General features: G+C 54.0%; 1 protein-coding gene across 4 annotated transcripts in view; it reads left to right on the forward strand.

Moving 5' to 3' along the window:
* The first annotated feature begins 919 nt into the window (after positions 1-919).
* GATA3 (GATA binding protein 3) overlaps positions 920-24,159 on the forward strand; it is a 29,892-nt gene continuing 6,652 nt past the window's right edge. The window contains exons 1-5 of one of the 4 annotated variants that reach the window (XM_069546399.1): positions 920-1,262; positions 11,019-11,634; positions 13,949-14,485; positions 19,482-19,627; positions 23,901-24,026. In XM_069546399.1, the coding sequence (XP_069402500.1) occupies positions 11,394-11,634; positions 13,949-14,485; positions 19,482-19,627; positions 23,901-24,026 (1,050 nt within the window). In that variant the 5' untranslated portion in view covers positions 920-1,262; positions 11,019-11,393. Of the gene's footprint in view, positions 1,263-10,321; positions 10,599-11,018; positions 11,635-13,948; positions 14,486-19,481; positions 19,628-23,900; positions 24,027-24,159 lie in introns of those variants that run through there. The other 3 variants (XM_069546401.1, XM_069546398.1, XM_069546400.1) reach the window with 3 other exon arrangements.

Consider the following 24,159-nt stretch of genomic DNA (forward strand, 5'->3'; position numbering starts at 1 on the left):
TTATTTCTCCCCAAAGATTGATTTATTTTTAAAGTCAGTCTCCATATTCCTATTGTATAAATATTGTGAAGGGAAAACTCTACCTGTCAAAACAAATGGACGCTGACCTTTCTACCCCAATGTTTATGGAGTTTCGTTTTACTCTTGCAGAAACTTTATTCATGGCAGACTCCCTCTGTGGATTATTTTGATCTCCACCCCCCCTCTCCCTGCAGAAGTAGGGATGGTACAGGCGGGCGGGGGGCTTCTGAGGCTGAGGGCGGGAGTTTGTTCCCTCTGGTGGGTAGACGAATAAGATCATTTTCCTTCTAACATTTTATCTTCAGAGTGACCTCTGATTCTTGCTCCTTTCCTAGAAGGTTAATTTCTCCCAGAAGTCTTTTTGGAAAGAGTTGGGACCCCTCGGGAGACTCTCCCCAAACTTCTACTTAGTGTGTACACGAGTGTCGCTACTTCACGTTTTTATGGCCTCCATGAAGAGCTAAGTTGTAGCCAGTGAGCCCAGAGTGAAGTCACTGACCTTCCTGCTTTTCCTAACTTTCACTGGCCAGCTGTGGCTAGAGGTGCTGGACAGTGGATTGTATTCATTTTTGAATCGTCAGCCTATACGGAGCCTGGTGGAACAGCCGGATGGAGGGGTGGCGAGTAGGATCTGGGAGGCTGAGACCATGGCCTAAATGTGGCCATGAGGGTTACCTCTAGATGCTTTCACTGAGTCTCCACTTCCAAAGTGGGAGGGAAACTCTTCGAAAGCTTTTCCATCTATGGTTGCTGGTGACCCACTCAACACTACTAGTGACATTTACAGTGTTAATTCCAGCCCTGCCAGAGACAGTGGACTTTGTAGGCACCAGGGGGCTGGTCACATTTCAAACAGCCTTTCCTCATTCCCCCAACTCTGCCGGTGTCGCTTACTCCTGGTGTGCGGAGTGCCTGTTTGCAGAAGGGGGGTGAAATTCATTCCTCCCTCAGCCTTCCTCTCTCCCTCCCTCCCTCCCTTTCCCTCTTCGCAACCCGGAAGAGCTCTGCTCTCTACAGTGAGCAGGAGGCGGGGGAGGGGGTTCCTAGGAAGGATGCACATCACCCTGGTTTTAGTTCTCGCTGGAAGCCTGCGTGAGATGCCATAAGCAGCTGGGGCGGCGAGGACCGCGGCAGCGACAACAGTGGTCAGGTCTGCCTGTCATTTCTGCCTTCAGATCTCTAGCAAGTCAGGAAAAATAAAAAAATAAAAAACAGCTGGCCGCCGAGAGCAAGCTACCCAGGTTAGTGAATATCATTATCTTCTGTCTCTCGCTCTGCATGGGCTTTCCCTGCTCCACGTGGAGAGAATTAACAGGCGGTCTCGCCTCCAGAAGGACAGCTGCCCCTGGAAGAAAATGAACTAGATCCCAGTCCTTGTTGTTCTTTCTGGTCCCTGGAAATCTTTGACTTTCTGCAATGACCTTGGGAGAGTATGGTGTGTGCATGTGTGCCTGTCCATGTTTGGAGGAAAGAGCCAGTAGAACTAGGCATGTGGAGAAAAAATTAAACAGAAAAATAGGAGAGGATGGTAAGGCTCGGGAAGGGCTAAATAGGTTTTCCTGTTCAGGGAGGGCAGAGGATTGAGGAAAGAACCAGTCTGAATGAGCAGCTCAGCCTTCTCCCCAAGGTGGCTGCGGAGTGTCAACTTTACGCGTATTTCCCTCTGCCCACAAGTGCCTGATTAGGCTCATTGTCTCTGAATACAATTAAAGAAACAGCTGTGGCTGTGGGTTGAAAGTTGGAGCCCAGATGTGTGAGCATCTGACATCGCCTGGGGAGCTAGTGGCTGGCAGGCACCTTTGATTCCAGAAGCGCTCTAAGGTGGGCGAGAAAACGGTTCCCCTGGGTGCTAGGGAACTGGGGAATGGCAGGGGCAGAGGGAACTAGGATTCTACTTTCTCCAGGGACATTGGACCAGCAGACCTCCAAGAAGTCACTCGTTGGGAAGCAGTTCCCAATGAAGACAGATAACGTTAAAATGCAAGAGAAGTTGCATTCTCAGAAAGTGTCTGAACAGGAGAGTATCTGAGCACAAGAGTTGCTTTTATTCACCTCTCCTTCCTCTCAGACACTGTGGGGTGCTTGGGGAGTGGACATGGGTAAGTCTGTCCTGAGCAGGGATGGAAAGCAGTCTAACCTTCAGGATCTCCGCTCCGCTGGGTTCCCAGTTCCCCTGTGCTTTTTGTCTTCTTGCGTCACCCACATTCACTCGAGTGCTGGGGTTCTGGGTGGGGGTTGAGAAACTTTAAAGGGACAAATAATAATAAAGTAACAATTGTAGCCCTTTCATCCCTTAGTGCTTGTGGCAGAAAAGATGTGGGGAGGGCGGCTGTCGTTGCATGACAGGCTTGAGGTAGTGGGGTACCAGCCAGGCTGGTAGAGTCAACACAGGAAGGGTCCTGGTTAGCAGATGTTTGCAGGACCAAATGGCTGGTCGTGGGGAGTAGGCTCACCATTAAACCCTTAAAATGTGTGGTCCTGAGGAAATGAATTGTTTGCTGCCCATCTGAATCTGGGGTGGGATTCAGTGCCCAGGGCAGACAAATCAAGACCCAGGTGGGAGTAGGGTCTTAGGGGACCCCATACCAATTTCCTGGGACCAGGCAGGAGGCCCAGCCCTCAGCGTTGTCCCACCAGGCCTAAGGTTCCTAGCTGGAGAAGTCAGCTGGGGTATGAGAATCTGGCTGAATGGCTCTCTGGACACAAGCCCCGCACCCCACCCTGCCCCTCCATGTGCATCCTCCCATCTACACTAGAATCTCCACCAGTCCTGGGGAATCAGAATTGGGGTTGGTCTTTTCCTGCCAAAAGCCGGAGACTGGGAAGCTGCCTTTTTGCTTTATTTGATGTGGCCATCCTGCCTTTTGCCAACGATATATAAGGTGTGGGTGAGTCCGGGGGTGCAGTGAAGAAAGCGGAGTGGGTGCCTCTAGGGCACATCAGCGGAGCCTCTCTAAGGCGACGCCCAGCAGCGCAGGGCCACCCAGAGAGGTCGGGAATGCGGCAGGTACGCAGGGAGCCGGGTGGCTGAGAGCCGCTTTCTCGGAGGTTAAGGCAGTACATGCCGGAAACCGCAGGAGGTCCTGAGAAGGCCGTGGGGCTGAATCCGAAGGCCCAGCACTGTCCCGCAGCCGGCTATTCTAACCATTTCTGGGCTGCGTTCAGGTGTGATCTCCTAGTCCGAAGCCTTTCGCGCAGAAAAGTGCATTCCTTTTGTGGTACGTCTTTGTGTGCGGACCAAATATTTCTGATCAACTCTTTTTCTTAACGGTGGGAGTAACTAGAGATCGCTTTACCCACCGCAGGGAGCCCCAGATTTGAAGTCCGAGCCTCCCTTTTTGCTTCGGGCAGCTGGGACTAGAGGTGGTGGTGGGGATGCGGCTGTTGGAAGGACCAGAAAGAAACGTGGCCCAAGGCTCTGGAGCGGAGTTCTCCCTGGGTGTCCGTCGCTGCGGGTGTGCTGGTACACGTGTGCAGTTGCTGTTTTGTTTTATATAACAAATTGCTTGGGGTCCGCGAGGTGACAGGCAGCGGAGAGCCGAGCGCGAGCCGGCCGGGAGGGGAGAGGCGGCGGCTGGGCGAAGTGTGAACCCCTGAGAGCCGGGGAGCTCCCGAGATTTCACCCGGCGGTCTCCAGCGTGTCCAAGGAAGACACGGACACTTGGTGCATTTAGAAGCTCGCCTCTGCTGTCTCCTGGTCGGCACAGATTACCTTTCTCCATTTCCCTGTCCGGGTCATGACTTCCCTGGCCCTCAAAGCGCACTGTCATTGTTCAGCAATCGACACCCCAGTTTTCTGGCTACTCTAGAAAAGTAAAAAACACAGTAGCCCCAAGAGAAAGCCCTTCTCTTCCTGAAATGTCAAAATGAAGTGGTCGGAGGAGAGTTGGCCCCCGCTAGCGCTGGGTTCGAGGCTGGCCCGGGGCTTCTAAAGGTGCAGGGCGGTGAGGCAGCCACAACAAAGCAGGGCACTGGGAAGTGAAGGGAGATGGAGCCGGCGCCCCCACAAATGTGAGGGCCTGGAGTTGACGTGAGTGGATCCCTCACCGCTGACTCCTTCCTCGCCTGCGGCGGCTGCTCCCTTCCCTGGGTGTCGCGAAGGCTTCAGCCATGACCTGGGGATGCCACATCGTGAGAGCTTGGGTTTAGGCGGTGCGGACTGCTTTAGGAAGTCGATGGTGTTGCTGGGTGGGACATGTGGCCTGTGCCTGCAGACACACTGCGGGGACCTGCAGGAGCAGCCCCCATCCTTTCCCTTCTCTCTTGGTTCCACCTGTCTTCTAGGCCCCTAAAGCCAGGAGGGAGGGAGAGGTTGGAGGTGCCCCCTTCCTGCAGGGTGACTCGCAGTCCTTTCGATCCACCCCATCAAGGGGAAATCTTTCTCACTCATCCAGCCCCCGGGGGCTCCCCCTGTGGCCAGCCCCTCTGACTTGTGCATTGGTAAACTCGAAAAGAGAAATCCCCTCTTCTCTTCCTCCCCACCCCCCTTTCCTCTACACCCTTACCCACCCAATTTTTATCTAGCTACCATCAGGGTTTTTTCTCGACCGGGGAGAAAAGGGTAGCTGCTCATGGAGGGCCAGGATCCCTCGAAGCTGGAGGGCCCGCCCTGGCGCTGGGGGCGGATTCTGGGGTGGCGAGGGGGTAATCTCCTGGCTTATCTCCTCTCCAACTTCTCTGATTGCCCATCCTGGCCCAGGCGGGTTTCCTTCGAGTTTTAAACGGTGATAGATGAATAAGCGAGAAAAAAAACCAAAATCAAGCCACATACCATCCCCAAAGCTCTGGCTCATTTTCCAGGGCTTCCTGGGCCTGGGCGGGTGGGCGTGGGAGCCTGGAGGAGCAGTGCGCGAGCCGCGAGCGCTTTTCGCCTGCGTTCTCCCGAGTTTCCCCCTTGCTGCTTCTACTTCGAGCGTCTTTCCTTTGCCAGTCTGTTTTGGGATCCCCTTTATCCTGCGTCCCTGCTGACTAGCTGTATTTCATTTGAGCAGCACCGTCAGCACTGCCCACCGCCTGCTTCTCTCCATCATCCTGTGATCCCACTGTCCACTTTCTGCATTTCAATTCATGCGGGAAAGAGAAAGGGGGCTTGAGAGGCGGGGGAGCTGCAGAGATGCCGTGTAATATGTGTTTAGCCTGCGCTGTCTCGGACGCGGCGCCCGAGCGGGCTCCCCTGCCGTTTCGCTCGCGCAGCCGGGCCTGGCGGTGGCGCCTTGAGCCGTGTCCCCCGCGTAACCCTCTCGCCCGGCAGCCGGCGAGCTGTTTATACAGCTTTACCTGTGCTATTCTCGTATCCAGTAGAAATCCTCGCTCGGCCACGGTAACCTAATCCGAGGGCCGAGGCAGGGAAGGGGGTGGCGAGGCGTGCTCGGTGAAGAGCGAGGTGTGTACGCGCGAGAAGGGGGTTCTCTCCTTTGCCGCTCCTCCCCCGAAGGGGAAGGAAACTGGGATGGTTCGGGTGATCGGAGGGGGGTCCGAAGGCTAAGAAGGAAGGAGGCCGTTTTCCACGTCCCTGTCCTGTTTGCTTTTCTTCCCTCTAACAGGCAATCGGGGACCCAAGCCGGACGCGTGCAGCCTGTGGGCGCGGCGGTTCCGGCGGCGCCCCGCGGGGCTAGCGAGACCCGGAACGGGATTCTCCCAGCCCAGGACTAGGGTGAAAGCTCTCACTCCGCTTTCAACTTGCCCCTGGAGAACTCCCACATCTAAGACTAAACTGGCAAGGCAGGGAGCCGGCACTTAACCAGATCTTCCCTCCAGGGCCAGCCACTTCTTCCAAAGCGCCGCAGCCAGCGCACGGAATCGAATTAAACGCCTCTTGGCGCTTATTGTCTCTCGCTAATTGCTCCAACAATGGCCACTATAAAAATGGAGACACCCAATTAAAGGCCTTGCCGGACTGCGCTGGGCTCCCGGCGACGAACTGGCCACCGGCCTGGGGCTTGCAGACCGCCTGGACGCGAACGGGACTGGTGCAGGGCGCTGGCGCCAGCCTCAGCACCTCTGGCCTCCACTTCCTCCCCAGACGCACAACGATCGCGGTCGGTTCACACCATTTTTATTGACCGATCGCAGCCCAGGAAGATTGATCGAGCTGTAAGGGACTTCTCCTCCCCCAGCCCCAGCTCGCCAGGGCCTAGGGGCCGCCCTGCAGTTTTTGGCCTTTGCTGTGGCTCTGCGCCCTCCCTGCCCCCCAGCCCCGCAGGTTCCCGGCTTCATTTCTGTCTTCAACGGCGCGGCCGGGTCCGCCCAAGCCGGCGCCGCGGCTCCGGGGGGAGGGACGAGGCGGCGCGGCCGGGCTCCGCTTCTTTCTCTCGCTTGCAAATATTTGCTGCCTCGCTGGAAATCCGACTATTTCGCGCGCGCTCCGCTTGCAAAGTCCTTAAGTAAACACGCTCAAATGACCGCCCCAGGCGGCCCGAGGCACGCTCACTCCCCCTGCACGGGATTAGTAACTTTATGACTTCGACCCCGAGGCTCGGCTTTTCTGGTTACCCTCGGCGGTCCGCGCGCGGGCACCCGGGGCCGCTCTCCAGACACCTCGGCCCCGCGGAGCTCGCCTGGACGCGCCTGTCGCCAGGCTCGGGTGGGTGACGCTGGCCACGTGGATCTCCGCTCTCTGGGTCCTGCGACCCCAGGGGTGAGCCTGGGGACGGGGGGGCACGCTCCTCCTCTCTACGCCATGGGCTCTGGCTCCTTTGCGGGATTGGGTTCCCCACTTGCATCCGATGAGAGCATCTGAGCTCCCGGGAGGGCGGGTGGGAGGGACCTCAGCTGGGGGGCATGTGTTTGGGAGTGTATGTGTGTGTGTGTGGGGTCCCCGCTTACCCCGATCGAGGAGAGAAAGGAAGGCTCCATTTCTTACCCTTTCCCCAAGAGGGCACACACACCCCGCTCAACTTGACGCCTGAAATAGCCACCTCGAGGCCTGGCGTTTCAGATAGGCCAACCGGCTCCCGCCGCCCCACGCTTAGCCCGGGTACAGGTTCCGGGCGACCGGGGATGGACGGTAGCCGCGCCGTCGCCTTCTCGGCTCCGGGATGCTCGCCCCAGGGGTCCCAGGCATTCAGACCTCGGCCAGCCCCTAGTCCTGGAGAGGGAGGCCTAGCGCTCTGCAGGAGCCCAGGGCCCTGTTGCGGCGGCGGCGGCGGCAGCATCCTTTCAGGTCTCCACCTCGCTTCCCTGACCGGAGCTCCGCCGGCCGCTCCAGGAGAGAAGAGGAGGGACGGGGGCTCTCTAGACCGGTCCGGGCCGGGGTCCTGGATAGGAGCCCGGGAGGGGGAGCAGGGGGCGATTCAGATCTGCAGGAGGGCGCTGAGGCGTTTCCGCAGGAGGCTGCGATTAGCTTTGCGGGCTAGGGCAGAGGGGGGCTCAGTACCACCTTTTCTTTCCTTCACCGGGCCTCGAGCCCCCACGCTCCCCCCGCCCGCCCTCAGAGGAGGAAGCCCGGCCTGCATTTGCCCGCGAGGCAGGTCAGGCAGGCGCCGGGCCTGGCCTAGACTCCCGCAGCCGGCTCTCCGCCTCAGGCCACGCGCCGCAGCCTCTCTCCGGCCTGGCTCCCTTCCCCCTTCCTTCCGCGTGGGTCCCGGGGCCGACCTCGGCCCTCCTTGCTCGGTAGACCCCTCCTCTCCTTTTCCCTCCCCCCGGCTCTGTGCTCCTGGCTCTGGGGTTGGGCCCGTGACGTCAAACCCAGTGTGGCGTCGGCGAGACTGGCCGGCGCGGGCCATCAAAAGAGCAACGTCCTCTTTCCCAATTACCCACTGTCAGTCCGGGAACAGGGGCGGACCGGCTGGGAATTAAATGTTAAATACCCCCTACAGGCTGGCTCCATTACACCGGGCACCCAGCAGCAGGCCCCCACCCCTCTCTGCCAGCTCCAAACCACCCAGACCAAGAAGGGGCCTTCGAGATCTTTTATTTTTCCAAGGGGTTGGGGGTGGCTCTTCAGGTCAGTGCAGCCAGACTTGGTGCACGTGATTTAATTAAAATGAATAATACCTCCCCCCAAAGTTTGAGCATTATCAGAGGCGCCACTACACCGGAAGGCCTCCTTCTCAGGGATATTTTCTCTTTGTCTTTTAAAATCGGCTTTAGCCTCTGAAGTTAACGTTTTTAAGTCCTGGCGTCAGCAGCGTCTCTTTCCGAGGATGGTTCCCTTTTATTTCCTGGACTTTCAGGTCTCGGCGCAGAGGACCAAAGAGCTCCGTTTGGTATTTTCCGCGTCGCTTTGAACTGGGGCCCGGCTAGTGTCGGCGGGTCCTAGATCAACGCGCAAAGATGCGCGTTTCTTTCTTCTTTTTTTCCCGCCTCTGCAGCCATCCTTAAGCTGAATCTCGGGACTTTTAGCAACAATGTGCATGAGTCCGCTGTCCTTGTTTATGGAGCGGTTTCCGGTGAATGTTGGACAGAAACTAAATAATTAAACGGTTTGGAGAGCGCGGTGAGCAGGAGAGGCTGGCAGCTTGACTGGCCCTAGAGAGACGTGGTCAGAATGAAGGAAAATCGATGCTCCTTTACTGGGCCGCCCTAATAAGCAAGGACTAAGTGGGCTCAGGAGAAACATGGGGAGGGGGGTTAATTTAGGGACTTTCTTACCGTTCCGTGTCTAGAAACTCAAGCTGATGTTTCTAACAAACGTCAGCTTTAAGAAAACGGAGACTCAAGAAAACTTCCACATCAGGAAGAGCCACGTTTCCACTATTTCTCCCAAATGAAATTTGTTAGTCTTTCTACGAGGACTGTATATTAAAGCAGGAACCCCCCCCACCCACCCCCCCCCCCCCCCACACACCGAGTTAAGGTTGAATATGGATGGTTTTCTTTCACCGCAAGGAAGGAATCCTCTAGCACTTACTTTCAGGGACGGTCTCTTCTATGTTGACTTTTTTTAGGTGTATTTGTAGGGAATTGTTACGGGGTGGGGTAGAGAAACGAAGAGGGAATAATGCCTTCCAATTGGACCCCAAATCAAACTGTCAATACCGTCCGTGAGAAAGCCTGCGGGAGAACCCACGCTCTCTCCTTGCACACATTGCCCTGAGGAGAGCCGCGGGTGGAACCTTGAGACTTCGCTTCCCGCCCGACTCTAGCACACCCGGGCCGCGTACTGGGGCCGGACGGCTGCAGCAGCCTGAGCGCCGCTAGGGGATGCAGTGGCTCAAAGCACGGAGACCCGCTGGGGAGGTTGCAGCCGCGGGGGCCGGCCAATCGCGGCCGCGCCGCAGCCTCGCGCGCTGATTGGCCCCTCCCCGGCCCCGCCCCGGGAGCCCCGCCCCTTCGCCGGGCTGTCTCTGATCTCTGCTGCCTCCGCCCGAGGCTGCGAGGCCGGACCCAGCGATTCCCGCGAGCTGCGGGGCCCCGGGGAGGTCGCCGCAGTCCTGCCCGGCGGCCCGGGTGGGGGCCGCAGGAGGGGGCTGGGGAAAAACGCCGGGAGCGGGAGTAAATAGGGCTCTGGGCGGGGAAGAGGGAACAAGTTGGGTAACCGGAGCAAAGACCCGGCTGCTTGGGGAGCCAGAGATTCTCGCTTCCCCTCCCCTTTTCATCCATCACTATTGTCACTCTGGTCAAAAGCACGCATTGATTACGAATATTAGGTCTGGAAGGGACAGCTGCAACAGCTGAGACATTCTTGCCAGGGGGTTATGAACGCCAGAGGCTGGGAGAATGTTGACCACGACCACCAAAAAGTTGCTACCGACATTTCAATCAAAGTCACATTCTGCTTCCCCGACCCTCCCTGTCCCCACCTCCCTCGCCCCCCAACTCTCCCCCCCGCCCCAGTCCCTTAATTTCTTAGGCAGTTCTCAAGCGACGCATATCTCCATGTACTCTGACATTACATTTTTTTTTCCTGACCACTTTTACTTGCAGAGACCCCACATCAATAAACGACCCAATACCTTGGAATGAATGCAAAAAAAAAAAAAAAAAGTTTGCTCATTTAAAACGTCTGAAAAAGAAGGGCAGTCTGTAGAAATAAACTTCATGAATGGGGCAGACCGGTGTCCCCGGTACGGAATAATCCATCGAGCCGGAATGAATTGGCAGGAGCCTGAGCCACATTTAAAGGGCCAGAGCGCGTATTCCCTCCTGCCCACCCCCTCCGCCCCGAACCCCCTGGCGCGCCTAGCCCACCCTCTCCGCGGCCCCTCCGCCCTGGCCGCCCTCCGCGGCGCCCCTTTCCGGTCAGTGGAGGGGCGGGAGGAGAGGTGGGGGGTGGGGTGGGGGGGTGAAGTCCTGAGCGGGTTTGGGTTGCAGTTTCCTTGTGCTGGGATCCTGTCCCCTCCTCGCCAGCGCCAGGCTCCTCCCCCGGCGGCGCGGATGACACTAGAACCTCCTTAAGTTCCGTCGCGCCACAGCTGTCTGCGAACACTGAGCTGCCTGGCGCCGTCTTGATACTTTCAGAAAGAATGCATTCCCTGTAAAAAAAAAAAAAAAAAAAGAGAGAGAGAGAGAGAGGAAAAGAGAGAGAGAGGGACGGCGAGCGCGCGAGGCAGAGCGAGCCACGCAATCTGACCGGGCAGTTTCTGCTCTCCCGGTCGCACGCCTCCTTCTCTTCCTCTCTGCTCCTCGCTACCCAGGTTGGTACTGGCGACTTTTTTTTTAAACTTTGATTTGTTTTGTCTCTCCATTTGGGAGGACTTTAAAACACGGAAAACTCAACCCTCCTCTTTCGGAGAGTTTCTGGAGGCTGAAAAGTCGGTCCTGGGACCTGGGTCCCCGGCGGGAGGGAGCTGTCGTTCAAGTGGGAACCGCTCAGTCAGTCCCGGGATCCCCGGAGACCCAGGCAGCTGGGGATGCACTTGGGAGTCGTCGGGTCCTTCGCTGCCTCCCGGTTTCCCGAGCTCCGGAGGGGGCGTGCGCTAGTGCGCGCGAGTTAGCGTGTCCCGGGGGCGCGGGCGCGGGGCAGGACAGCTCGAGGGGGAGGAGATGCCACTTCATCAACTCAGGTGCTAAGTTCTTAGGGATCTCATCCAGGTCTCCCCTTCTCTCCTTTGCAGGTGGCCCAGGAAAGACTCAGTCTTGGAGCCGCCGAGGAGCCCCCGGTGCACAGGAGCCTCACTTGCAGAATTCTAGCCAGTCCTCGCTTCTTTTACAATTTGGCCCTTTTTTGTCTTCCCGTACCTAATTTTGGGAATTTTTTTTTCTTCCTCTTCTTCTCTTTGCTAAACTACCCCGCAAAGATTTATTTAAAAAAAAAAATTTGCTCACCTTTCCTTCCCAGCTTTCTTACTCCCCCACTGAAAACAAATCCTTAAACGACCCCCGCCCCTCCGACGGCAGGAGCACCTGCGGAGCCTCGGAGCCTCCGACCGCCCTCTCTCTCCGCGCGCGGGTTCCGGGCCCGGCGAGAGGGCGCGAGCGCAGCCGGGGCCATGGAGGTGACGGCGGACCAGCCTCGCTGGGTGAGCCATCACCACCCCGCGGTCCTCAACGGGCAGCACCCGGACACTCACCACCCGGGCCTCGGCCACTCCTACATGGACCCGGCGCAGTACCCTCTGCCCGAGGAGGTGGATGTACTTTTTAACATCGACGGTCAAGGCAACCACGTCCCGTCGTACTACGGAAACTCGGTGAGGGCCACCGTGCAGAGGTATCCTCCGACCCACCACGGTGAGTGCTCCCCGGGTGCGAGGACCACCCCTCCCCCGACCGGCGGTCCCGGCTCCCCGGGTCGGGGAGGCAGGGAGGGACCAGGGGGTGGGGAGAGCCGGCCAAAGCCCCCCACAAGTGCCGCTGCTGCTCCATTTAAAAAACTGGGGCCCGGAAATGGGCGAGGAAGGCGTCTCGACCGTCTCTAGAGTCTGTTTTTCAAAACAGTCGCAGCAGGCGCCTTTACGCGGCTGCGGCCCGGGGGCCTGGCGCTCACCTGGCGGGCGCCGCGCGGCAGCCCTCTCTCCCCGCGCGGTCGCGGCTTCGGGGGCCTTGGAGGTCCGGGGCGCCTGGAGAGCCGAACCTCCGCCTCCGCCGGTCACCGCTCCCCAGGCCGGGCATCCGGCGCGGGCCAAACTTGGCTGGGGCTTAGTTCTTTCTAGGGGCTTCGCTCCCACATTTATCCCGTGGTTCTCTCTCGGGGGCTTCTGCCGGCGTGCCTCGGTGTGTTTCTCCAGCACATTTCCAGAAGGGCCCAAGGAATGTATTTATTCCCCTCGCTGTGTTTCGGCCTTTCCCTAAAACTAGTGCATTTGGTTTTTAGGCATATCTCCTAACTCCTAGGCTCCGAGGAAGGGAATTCTGGTGCTTGACCCGGTTTTGATGGAAAGACTACCACTTTAAGTTTGAGACATTTGGGGTTTCCTAGATTCCCGCCTGCACAGAATTTTCCTGCGTCTATGCTTTTTGGTTGCCTCCTTGCCTGCTCCCGGCAACTCTTGCCTTTCTCTCTCCTCCTGCCTGCAGCTGACCCATAGGGTCCCAAAGAAGATTTAGGATCTATCAGGGTTTCCTTCTATGAATGCGATCCCAGTATTTACTTTTTTCTTTCTCTTTTCATCTTGAGAAGTTCGGGGGAATTCTGAAATGGTAAAGAGAAACCCAGCCCTACGTAACTGAGGGGGAAAGCTCTTAAACTTTCCATCTGTAAGTGGGTTCCCAAAGAAAAAGTAGGAGCAACATTTTAAGTGGAGGAACTGTGCATTGCTCTCCTGGAGATCTACCCTGGTTCCCCTGCTTAGGTCGCAGGGCTGGGGCTGATGACAGAGCCCCTGTGGGAGCTGGCGTTCTCACCCTGCTGTCACCAGGCTTTAAACAATTGTTTCTGCAGAGGGGGTGCTCTTTGCCCTCGTTCTGTGCACATCAGCAGTTAAGTGGAAATGAGGTAAATGCAGCCTTAATATTATTTACTATAGGACTTCCTGCATAATGTGAAGCATGACCCTCCGTGCTCAGAGAACTCTCCTTCCCCCTCGTCTCCCCTCCCCTTCCTCTCTCTGAAGATTTTAGTTTCAGTATTGTTCTTAATGGTTAAATAGAATGTCAAACGCTGAGACAGGTACTGGATTAAAAGATCAATAAGTGTGTGGATTTGCACTTGCCGTTTAGACTTACCCCTCTCAGATTGTCTTTTGGTCTGAGTTAGGGCGGCCTTACCACTCTGTATTTTAAAGGAGGACTCAGTTTACTGCGAATAGACACAGAAACTGGAATTTTGTGTCTCTGGGGCTCAGGTGAAAATTCTTATATTACACGGGTGGAATCACAACCTTGGGGTTGAGATGGGCCTGTTTTTTTCTCAGTAGGATTTGGGAGGTGACAGAGGCAGACAAAAGTGCCATACCAGGGTCTAGTCTTGGAAACTTTCTCCATAAGCCTGAGCAATTAATTTTCCTGCAAGTCTCATTGCAGGCCTGGTCATTTATAAGCCAGCAGTGAAGTAAGAGTACATGGAAGTCACCCTAAAATGGTCCTTCCCCTCTCTTCCAAGCCTTATCCTTCCTGCTCTGGGCCTGGGCCGCTGGGTCCGTGTGTTCTTCTGGTTTTGAGCGGTCCTGCAGCCGGGCGCACCCCTTTAGGCCTCATCCTTCACAGCCCACCCTCTTATCAGGCTGCCTGGGATTAGGTCTGGGCTGGGGGCCACTGGGTCATTGAAGGAAACCAATAAATCAAGTCAGGTTCCAGAGAGGGACCTCGGGGCTGTGATTTAGAAAGTGTATCTGGAGAGGCCAAGAAAGCCAGGGCCCCTTCTTGCTCCATCGCAGCAGGTCTCGAGGGTCAGACGAAGGCCCTTGATTCCCTGGATCTGGTGGGACCTTGGTGTGGGAGACAGGGGTGAAGGGGGTGTGCTGGCCCAGGTACTGCTGGGGCCAGTCTGTGTTGAGGTTGTCCTGCTGCAGGAGAGGCAGGGGTGGAGGGCGTGAACGCCCCCGGTGCCTTTGGGGGCTGCTCTCACCTGCCTGTGTCTCTCTCGGCTCCCTTCCCTTCCCTACAGGGAGCCAGGTATGCCGGCCACCTCTGCTGCACGGATCCCTGCCCTGGCTGGATGGTGGCAAGGCCCTGGGCAGCCATCACACTGCTTCGCCCTGGAACCTCAGCCCTTTCTCCAAGACATCCATCCACCACGGCTCCCCGGGGCCCCTGTCGGTCTACCCACCGGCCTCATCCTCCTCCCTGTCGGCGGGGCACTCCAGCCCGCACCTCTTCACTTTCCCGCCCACCCCACCGAAGGATGTCTCCCCAGACCCATCCCTGTCCACCCCGGGCTCGGCCGGCTCGGGCCGCCAGGACGAGAAGGAGTGCATCAAGTACCAGGTGCCGCTGCCCGACAGCATGAAGCTGGAGTCGGCGCACCCCCGCGGCAGCATGGCCACCCTGGGAGGGGCGGCGGCCTCAGCCCACCACCCCATCACCACCTACCCGCCCTACGTCCCCGAGTACAGCTCTGGACTCTTCCCGCCCAGCAGCCTCCTTGGGGGCTCCCCCACCGGCTTCGGATGCAAGTCGAGGCCCAAGGCGAGATCCAGCACAGGTAGGAACCTTCTCTCCCCCAGAGACCCTTCTCCTTTGCCCCCTAACCCCCTCCACAGTCTGAAATCCCAGGCAGGGACGAGAGAGCCCGCCTTCCCAGTTCTTCCATGGGGAGAGAAGGAGGTGTGTCTTGTCTCGGTCCTGTCTTCAGAGCAGAGGGCAAGTGGGATCTGGTTGAAAAGGCCCCCTTAGAGCTGGAGAAGGAAAAAGATAAACAAAAACAAACCCCCATCTCCTGCTTGTCCTGCGGGGGTACTGGTGGGTGCTGGTGGTAACCTTTAGTCAGTTTGCAAGCCCAAATGGAAGGCGAGGGAATAAGTCTTTAGTGTTTAATGCTAAAACGAAACCTCCTGAAACCCAAACAAAACAGGTCCCTCCTCTGACCCCCTTGGCCTCTGTGTCCTGGCTCTCTCCCTCTGCTCAGCTCAGAGGGGGTCAGGCAGTCACCGGAGGACAGCCCTTGACACAGACATGTATAAATAAAGTATGTGTATATTTTTCGTTGGGGGCGGGACCCTGGCAAAATCAGGACACACATTCTCTGCGTGGCAAAGGGGGCTCGAATCCTGACTTCTGGGTAGAGAGGGGAGCTCCGCTCTGGGGAAGCAGTTCAGTGAAGATCAGAAGGGCTTGTTACCTGCAGTATCTTCGGGTACTGGGAGCCCATTACTAGGCAGGGGCAGGAAGGCGTCTGACGACCTACTCCCCGATTGATCTGAAGCCAGAGAGGTTAGGAAGGACGGAAAAAGATTCCCCAGGTGCCTGTCTCTGCTTCTTCTGCTCATCTGCTTACAGAAGAGCACCCTGCCCACCCAACCCCCCCCCCCCCCCAAAATTGAGCTGCATGTGTATTCTGTTGGTGTAGAGGCTGGCATGAATGGAAATGCAGAGCCCACACAAAATATTTTTTTATGGTTTGAAAATAAAATAATCCACTACCCATGTCGAAGTGGCTGAATCAGTCGGGGGTTCTTTGAGATGCCTTTTCACTGTATTCTTTTTTTTTCCAAGATGGTTTTGGGAAGATTGGCATGTCTCCTTGGGAAATATCCATTTCAGGGTGGGTGTCTGTCCTGGTCTGTCCTCACTGGCTACCCCCCCAGCCAATCTCTCTACAGACTCTGTAGACACTGAAGTGGTGGAAATCGCTTGTCTTTTCTGGATGAGACAACCAGTCTTGAAACAGAGCTTGCAAAACCCGGGTTTAGAAAACTTCCGAGAGAGGGCTCTGGGCGCCCCAGTGACCATGAGATCAGTTTCCAGGGTTTTTTTCCAGGGTGACATTCACTCCGACTGCCTGGGCAGGACTGTCTCTATTTAGTTGATATGTTTCAGCTAATCCAATTATTTTCAGACTGCTGCACGCGACAGTTGCATTGTTTATCCCGAGCCAGGAACTTCACTAGAGCCCGGATGCGGTTAGGCTGACAGAAAAACTCAGACCTGCATGTTCAGTACATGAAAGTCGGCCGAGGGAGAGGGAGGAGGCGGGAGGAAGGGAGGACAGGCAGGAAAGCGGGGAGCGGAGGGTCCCCCGAAGCGGGGAGGGGGAGGTTGTTGATCAAGGCTGGCCGGCTGCTGGCAGTAAGAGCCAAACCTGTGCAGTTTTGAGGTCAGAGTGGGCTTTTTTTTTTTAAAGTTCTCTTTTCTGGTAGGGCTGAAAAGTTGGGGGGAAGATCGTGGTCTCTGAGGCTGGGGTGGTGGTTTGTGTGGGGGGAGAGGACAGAGTGACTTTTCCAAATGCCTTTGGTCCTCTGCCCTCATTTCGGAGTTTGCTTCCCCCCCACCCCCACTCTGTGCTGTGCACCTCCTGCCTGTCTTTGTCACTTTCCTGGAGACTCGGGACATTGGGGAGGGGAGGGGGAGAGGGTTGTGGTTTCCCTCCACCAGAACCAGGGGCACCTATATACCTATTTTCTTTTTTTGGGTTGGGGAGAGAGGAGAGGAGCCGATTTAAATTTGGCTTTTGACTTCCTCCTCCCTATTCCTTTCTCACAGTTTGAAGAAAAAAAAAAAAAATCCTGGGCCGCACACCTGGGCAGCGAGGGAGTTGGGACTTTTGGGAGTGTGGAGTGTGCAGAGGAAGTTTCCAGACTCCTAAGGAGGGTGGAAGGGGTGGGAATTCCTGAGAAGGGGACTCTCTTGGTTTTCGTGGTTGCTTTTCTTTTTTTTTTTTTAATTTAACCTCTTCTTCACAATTGCCTGAAGGAGGAGCCCAGAGAAGAGAGGGTTGTCGCATTTTGGAGAGACGGTTGAGCTGTGGTTTAGAGCACCTATTGCTTTTCTAACGCCCAGGCTGTCGGGCTGGGATGTGTCTTTGCAAACAAGAGACTATAAGCGTTTTTCTTCAGCAGGGGAGGGGGGTGCACCAATTCTTAGCTCTCCCCGGCTCCCTTCCATCGTGGGGCGTGCCACTCCCCCCTTTTTCCTCTGCAATTTCCGTACCCCTTTCCATCTAACTCCAGGCTCAGGCTTATAGTCAGAGGCAGAGGGGTGTCTGAAAATGGCTGTTGAATGCTAAGAGGCCTGCGGTTGTCACCTTAGCGCGAGGTGTCTGTCTGAGCAGCTCACACCAGGCAGTGAGCGTGGAGAAAGAGAGCAGGGGACGGTCAGGGCCTCCCTAAGGAAAACTCGTTGTTTGCTGAAGTCACAGATTAGAGGCAACAAGGAGAGAAGGGAAAAAAAAAAAGAATAAGAGAAAACCAACGCGAGGCAATCGCGAACTTGCCGAGTGAATCAAGACAGAAAATTGCTCTAGTGTGCAGAGCCTCGCTGGAGAGGCAACCGTTGCTGGCTTTCAAAGTCCCTCAGAAAAGGAAGCTGTCATCCTCCCCGCCACCTGACAAAGGAAAGGAAATCAGACTGATGGTGTCAGGCGGGGACATCCCCGGCCCAGGTGGCCCAGGTGCCCGGGAGCGGGGCAGTCCAGCCCAAGCTGCTGGTGATGGAGGAGGCTTGGGGTCCAGGAGACACCCGCAAAGGTCTGGGGGGTGAGACAACGGGGAGCCCGAGGCCCCTGTCTCTGAAGGTGGGGGAGTAGGTGTGGGCTGGACAGTGGGCACGGCTGCCCCCAGGAGAGGCTGGGCCTGCCCTGCAGGGGGCAGAAGGGCTTGGGGGCCCCTAGCTGCCTGTGGCCGCTCCTCGCCCACTTGCCCTTCCCTCCTTCCTCTGCGCCTCCGCACCTTCAGTGGCCGCATCCCTCCGGCTTTTGACCCCAGAGCAGAGGCGTCTGCTTGTGACTCAGCCCAGAGTCTGCTGGGTGCCTTGCAAGCCCTCCTGGCCCGCTTAGGGCCACGCTCGTGTGGCTCATTGCGTGGAAGGCTGTCTGTAGACCCCGGGTTAAGGACCTTTTTGGAAGGGGGAACAAGGAAAGTGAAATCTCATAACTCCTTCACATTTTTTTTTGTTTGAGAAAAGCAAAGTGGACGAAACTCCTCAGAGTACCTCCAGCCTGTAAAAGGAGGCCAGAGCCACTTTCATTTCCAAAAGTCCATTTCCTTCCCCAGAGCCCGTTTCTGGAGAAGAGCCCAGGCTCTGGGGGTGTCCATTCCCTGCCACCCTCATGCTGGGTCTGGGGCTTTCCTAAACCTGAGCAGGGCCCAGGCCCTGGGCTGGCCTTCCCTCCCCCACCCCACCCCGTCTTCCTGGTAGTTTGGGGTCAGCTGATTAATCTTTAAAAACAACTGTTAGGGACTCATCTTTCCCACCATCCCCAAGCCTCCCCACGGCACCTGGGAGATCATCCTGTTCTTGAACAGACCGGCTCCGGTGGGCTCCGTCTGGGAGGGCTGTGAAGCTGGTGTGTCTTCCTCAGGGGAATGAGCCCCCCAGGAGTTGGGCAAGTTCTCCCAGAAACCTTCCTCCACTTCCTCCCCCTGCAGAAGTTCAGAAGAGCTGGCAGGCAGTTCCTACAATAGCATCTGGAGGGCTTCCCCCGGGGGCTTCCCCTCCAAAGGTGGGCCCGGTCACTCTCCAGCCCCTAGAGTGAGCCTTGTTCCAACCTGGCCTGGCCGGTTTTTTTGTTGATTTTGTTTGTTTGTTTTTTTGGAAAAAGAGCAACTGCAGGCAGGCCTTGGTTAATGAGCCGACCCGAGGGCCTCCCTTCCCCCTCCCCAAACTGGCCCATCCTCCTGATCCACTCCTCACCTGTTAACACTTCCCTTGGTTCTGTCTCCTTCCCCCTATCTCCAGCTCCCTGGCCTTCAAGAAGCCTCTGCGTGTCTCTCCAACCCTTCAGACTGGAGTCTCAGGGGCTGGGAACCCGCAGAAAACCTGGGCCTTTTCTAGAAAGAGAGATGGCGGGGAAGGAGTGGGCCCTGTGAGGTCTTCATCTTTTCCTTGCTAGCCAGGGACGTTGACAGTTTTATTGGAAGTAAAACCTAAAGTCCTCGCTGCTAAAAATCAGTCAGCCAATCGATCTATCCGTTCATCTGTTTATTATCTGTTTCTCAATCTAGCCATTGATGAATCTCCCCTTTGGCCTCATCCTGATCGTCATTATTTAATCGATCTGTATAGACAGGCGTGGTAATGGGAATGGATCATGTTTGTTTTCCTCTGAGGGAAATGAAAGGGGTGTTTAGCTTTTGCCATTGTCTGGGGCTCAGGATTTTCCCAGGGAACTGTTTCAGGTTGAAATCCGCCTTCCTCCTGGGCTCTGCTTCATCTTCCCCGTCGAGTGGGGCTGGCCCTGGACAGGTGTCTGTTGCTTCTGATTCCTGTGTCACTTCTTGGGCCAGGGAGCTGTGTGTGTGTGTGTACGTGTGTGTACATGTGTGTGCCTGTGCGTACGTACATGCATGTATGTGTACATGGGAATGGTCAGGACATGAGAGGGCTGTACAGTCATTCTTTTTCAAGGGAGCTGGAGGGGAGAAAGTTCCGCAAGAGAGGAAAAAAAAAAAAGTTGTCTATTTAGCTTTCATTCCCTAATTCTGCTGGCAGCTTTTTCGTGTGTCTGCCTTCCATAAGTGACTTATGTGTGATGTTGTTTTCAGAAGGCCGGGAGTGTGTGAACTGCGGGGCGACATCCACCCCTCTCTGGCGACGAGATGGAACCGGGCATTACCTGTGTAATGCCTGCGGGCTCTACCACAAGATGAACGGACAGAACCGGCCCCTCATCAAGCCCAAGCGAAGGCTGGTGAGTTGTCCCTGGGGCAGCCCTGACCTGACACTCTCCATTTTGTGTCTTTAATTTCCCCTCTTCAGGAAGGAGCGCTTTCTGCAGGAAATTGGCAGGACAGCTCAAAATCGTGTCAGCTGGCTTGGGGTAGCTTTCCCCTTGTCTTTGTTTTTTCTTTTTTTCAAATTAGATATACAGGAAAGTGTTCTCTCTCTCTTTCTATCGCCCCCTCCATGGTTCTTAAGTCACTTACCACGTTTTTAAGGATGCTGACTTCTGATTTATCCAATCTTAAATATCTTTGCTGATAGAATGATTGCTTTAACGGGACCGGGGTGACTGATTGGAAGTGTGTTGATAGCCGCAGCTTCACAGAGAAGGTTAGTAGGGGGGTGGAGGCTCGCAGGTGCCACCCAGAACTTGTTTCTGGAGTCGTAGAAGGGGTCTCTCAGGAAGTGATGATGGTCTCAGTGTTGCCTTAGTGCCCCCGATGAGATCTCGTGTGGCCAGGGCGTAAGATGAATGGGGCCTATTAGCTGCATTGCACAGGCAGCAGCCGGTGGGCTTTGTGGAGTTTCCCTTCTCCCATGGTCTGTAGAATTGAGGAATTGCCACAGGTAAACACAGGAGAAAACTGATTTCCGTCCTGCTCCCTGGTCTCTCCTAGCGTCTAGTCTGATTTTCCCTTTGAACTCCCGCCAGCCCGGTGGCCGTTTCCTCTCTCCCCCTCTTTCTTCCCTTTCTTAAACCTCTTGACCCCTAGGAATACTTGAGAAAACCTGGCACAAGCAAGCACGCATAAGGAAAACTAGCTGGAGAGGTTCGTTTGCAAACTTGTCTTTGGAACCTCAGGCCAGATTGAATAGCAAGTGTATGTAACAGACAAATAAAAGCAGGCTTGGCAAATGATAACTCTAACCACAGTCAAGAGATCAAAATGCTTTTTGTGGTGATGACATTCACCAGGTGGAGAGGGGAGGAGGGGAATTTCCCCGTGCCGATGAATGGATGAAGTAGCATCCCTCAGATTGTAAGGTGGACCCCTCCAAATCCTCTGCATTCTTTTTAAAGAATAATTTGTTTTCCTCATCAGATTTTAGTGCAAATCAACACCTTTCGCATCCTTTTCAGAAGAAGGAAAATCTTTCTAGGGATGGCCATGCCCACGTGACTTTAATTTTTGGCCATCCTAGGTCTCCAGGCTTTATTCTTTCTGATCTTTGCCCCTGTCTCCAGCTTTCTCAACCTTCCCCCGACTTGTCCTCATGCTCTTTGGTACTTTTTTTTTTTTTCCTTTCTCTCATGTGCAAAGCTAACTTCCTAGGAAAAAGCTGCCGGATATCTGAGCTCTGGAGATAACTCATAAACAACAACTCAGCTTCCCCAACCTAAACATCAAGATGTTTGAACGTATCAGAACAAGACGTTGTTTGAAAAAAAAAAAAAATGACTGGAGGTGTTAGTGCAGAATTAATATGATCACACCACAAAAGAATGTTCTGAATCACTCCAAACCTGGCCTTAGGAAAAAAGAGAGAAGGGGGGAGAAAAGAAAAGGAAAAAAAAGAAAACTAACAACAAAAACTTTCTTTTTAAAATAAATCATGATATCATGCTAATTGGGCTCTTTTTAAAAGGTAAAGAAGAAATAGAGAGCAGTAAAGTCTCAGACCCCGTGGTTGTTTGGCTGATGAGCAAGAACGCATTGGACGTTCTCTCGAGGTTTCTTCTGTCTGGGGCGGATTGCCTAGGAGGGCTAGACTTGCATTTTATATAGTTTTGTCCGTATTCGTCTTTCGTAAGAAATCTCTAGAACTCTGAGTAATAATCGCTTATAATTGTAGAGTTCCTTTGCTGTCACATGTGAAGCTGTCTTTTCTGTCTTACTCATCTCTTCTGGGTGGTTTTATATTTTTAGTTCCATAGAATTCATATGCTCCAGAGAGACACTGGGGGCCCATTCAGGATATATATGCATATATTTTTAGCACTTAGATGTATTTGACTTCTGAGTATCTAGAACTTCTTTTTTTCTTTCCTGTATTTCCCTGTCTCTCCTTCCGGCTCTGTCTCTCCAATTTGCAGTTTCTGCTTTGCACTGAAGACCACTCCACCCCTTGGTAGATGCATACCTAACACCAAATAAACTCAGGCCATGCGGAAATAGGAGAAAGGAAGACCCATAGAAATTTTTATTCCTAGTGGGTGGAGGATTTTCATAAATCTCTAGCTTGCTTTATTAATGTACTTTGTCTTCTCCTAGTGAATCAAACAGTGTGACCTTCAGAGCTTCTTTATCAGTTCACTGAAAGTCTGAGCTTGCTTAGATTCATGATACCGTCAAGACACTGCAAAGGGCTATACCACGAGCCTCGTTACTCCGAACTCTGATTTTGTTGGCTGGTGTTTTGTGCTTGAACCATCCATTTCCAGTTGTTGGGCTGAGAAATCCAGTGCTTGAGTAGATATTAGTCTGTTATATCCAAGTATTTCTTTTAAAGTGTAGAAAACCAGTCCAGGATGATAATAATCATTGCATGGTAATGTAATTGTCAAAATCCTTAAGCATCAATTTCATAACTTCATTTTCTTCCCAAAAGTGTACAAGAACACCAGTTAAGTCTTAAACGATCATGTTTCATAAAGGCAGGTGGACAGAGGCTTGTGGAATGAGAGACAGCACTCTTGGACTGCGGTGAATTATTTTCCAAATGGACTACTCAAAAGTAGAAACTTCTCAGTTATGAGGGAGAAGGGCTATGTTTCCATTCTAGTTCCACAGAACACAGAAACTAAGAATTACTGGGGGAAAAAAAAAAGAAAAAAAAAGTGCCATAGCTCTGCTTTTTAAACCTGTAGAAAAGGGGAGTGTCTTTGGGACAATTTAGTAGCTTTGAAAGGAAAGGAATCACCCTGGTTCATTTGGAATTGCCTCTGGGTTTTCCATATCTGGCCACTTTGAGTGTTTGGCTCAAGTTCTTGCCGGATAAAATATTGATGGAAAATCTCACCCTGATCCCTGTCATTTTGTTCCATGCTCTCATAACCATGCCAGAATTTTCTTGATCACAGATAAACAGCAGCTAAATTCTTTCTCTTTCTCTTGCCTTTGATAATGCTTTTGAGTCCAGGGACAGAAATAATTTTGCAGTTGAAAATTTCTTTTTATGTTACAGGGGGTAGTGAGGAGATGAGAGAGGTTACCAGGGACCCACCTTCATTTTCCTTCAAAAGTTTTTGAGCTTAAGTTTATTTTTTTTCTGAGTATGGATGCAGGGAATAGTCCCCTGATGCATTTAAGTACGTCAAGAAGTGAAAGAAGTATCTCCCTTTTAAAGGAAATGAAGGCCATGACACAATCAAATAATTAAAATTCAGCCTGGGACTGACACCTGACCTGTGACCATTTGGCTCTGTGGAGAGCGTATAGGAAACTTTCCAGGGAGTCAGATGAATTGAAGGCAGAAGTGGGGCCCGTGTTCCTGGGGGACTGCAGAAGTCCTTGTTCTTCTTAGTTTGTTTCATTAACCGGAAACCCTTAAAGAGGATGAAGATGGCTGTCACCACGAGTTGACCGAATCTGAAAGTCTGGGCTGTGCACATTTAGGATAGCTGCAGATGGGCTGGGTCTGGCTCACTTAGCGTGTTCTGGTGTGGCGCTTTCTCTGTGGCCCACCCCGTGTGTGTCAGTCGTATTTACACAGACATTCTCACACTGCCTGCTCTCCTTATCATCCGGCAGTTCTTTATTTGGGATCTAGAAGGCACTTCTGATGCTTGGGTTTCCTCTTCCATGGCTGATAGTCTGTTGTGATGACCAGTATCCTTATTGAGAGCTGTTTTTCTGGGGAGTAGCTCTTCGAAAGGACCTCCTGGAGGCCTGGTGAAGAAAGCTACAGAGAGCTTGGTACCCAAACATGTCTGGCTAATTCCAAAAATTATTGCAACCCGTAAAAATGAAACATCTGGTGACTTTGTAGGAGGGGGGATAACTTGTGATTTAGAGAGGTAGGGTCAGCTTTCTGATCCTCCCAGATTCTTCACCCTGGGGGACAGCAGGCTACCTACTGACCACCGGACCATGGTCTGATCTACTCCTAGGCCAGTGGATCAGCTGTAATTTTCTTCTTGACACAGCTTTTGGGGATCTTTATTACTTTCATGTGGGCCACTTGCTAGTTTTGATTTCAGTGATAATTTTTTTCTTTTTTTTTTAAGTTGGTCTCCGTGGTTCTGCAAACCCATTTAACATTTGTTTTGATTTTTATCCTCCCGTCTACCCACTCCCCAGTCGGCAGCAAGAAGGGCAGGTACGTCCTGTGCAAACTGTCAAACCACAACTACGACTCTGTGGAGAAGAAATGCCAATGGAGACCCTGTCTGCAATGCCTGCGGGCTCTACTATAAGCTGCACAATGTAAGTGTCCGGGGGTCCCACCCCCCAGACGGTCTCTTTCGGTTGACACACAGTGCAGGGCATTCCCCTCCCCTGGTTCCCTTCTTGATTTTTTTTTTTTTTAATTTTATTGGCATAGAGTTGATGTGCAATG

The sequence above is a fragment of the Ovis canadensis genome, chromosome 13 (assembly GCF_042477335.2).
Source record: "Ovis canadensis isolate MfBH-ARS-UI-01 breed Bighorn chromosome 13, ARS-UI_OviCan_v2, whole genome shotgun sequence".
In the NCBI taxonomy this organism is placed as follows: domain Eukaryota; kingdom Metazoa; phylum Chordata; class Mammalia; order Artiodactyla; family Bovidae; genus Ovis; species Ovis canadensis.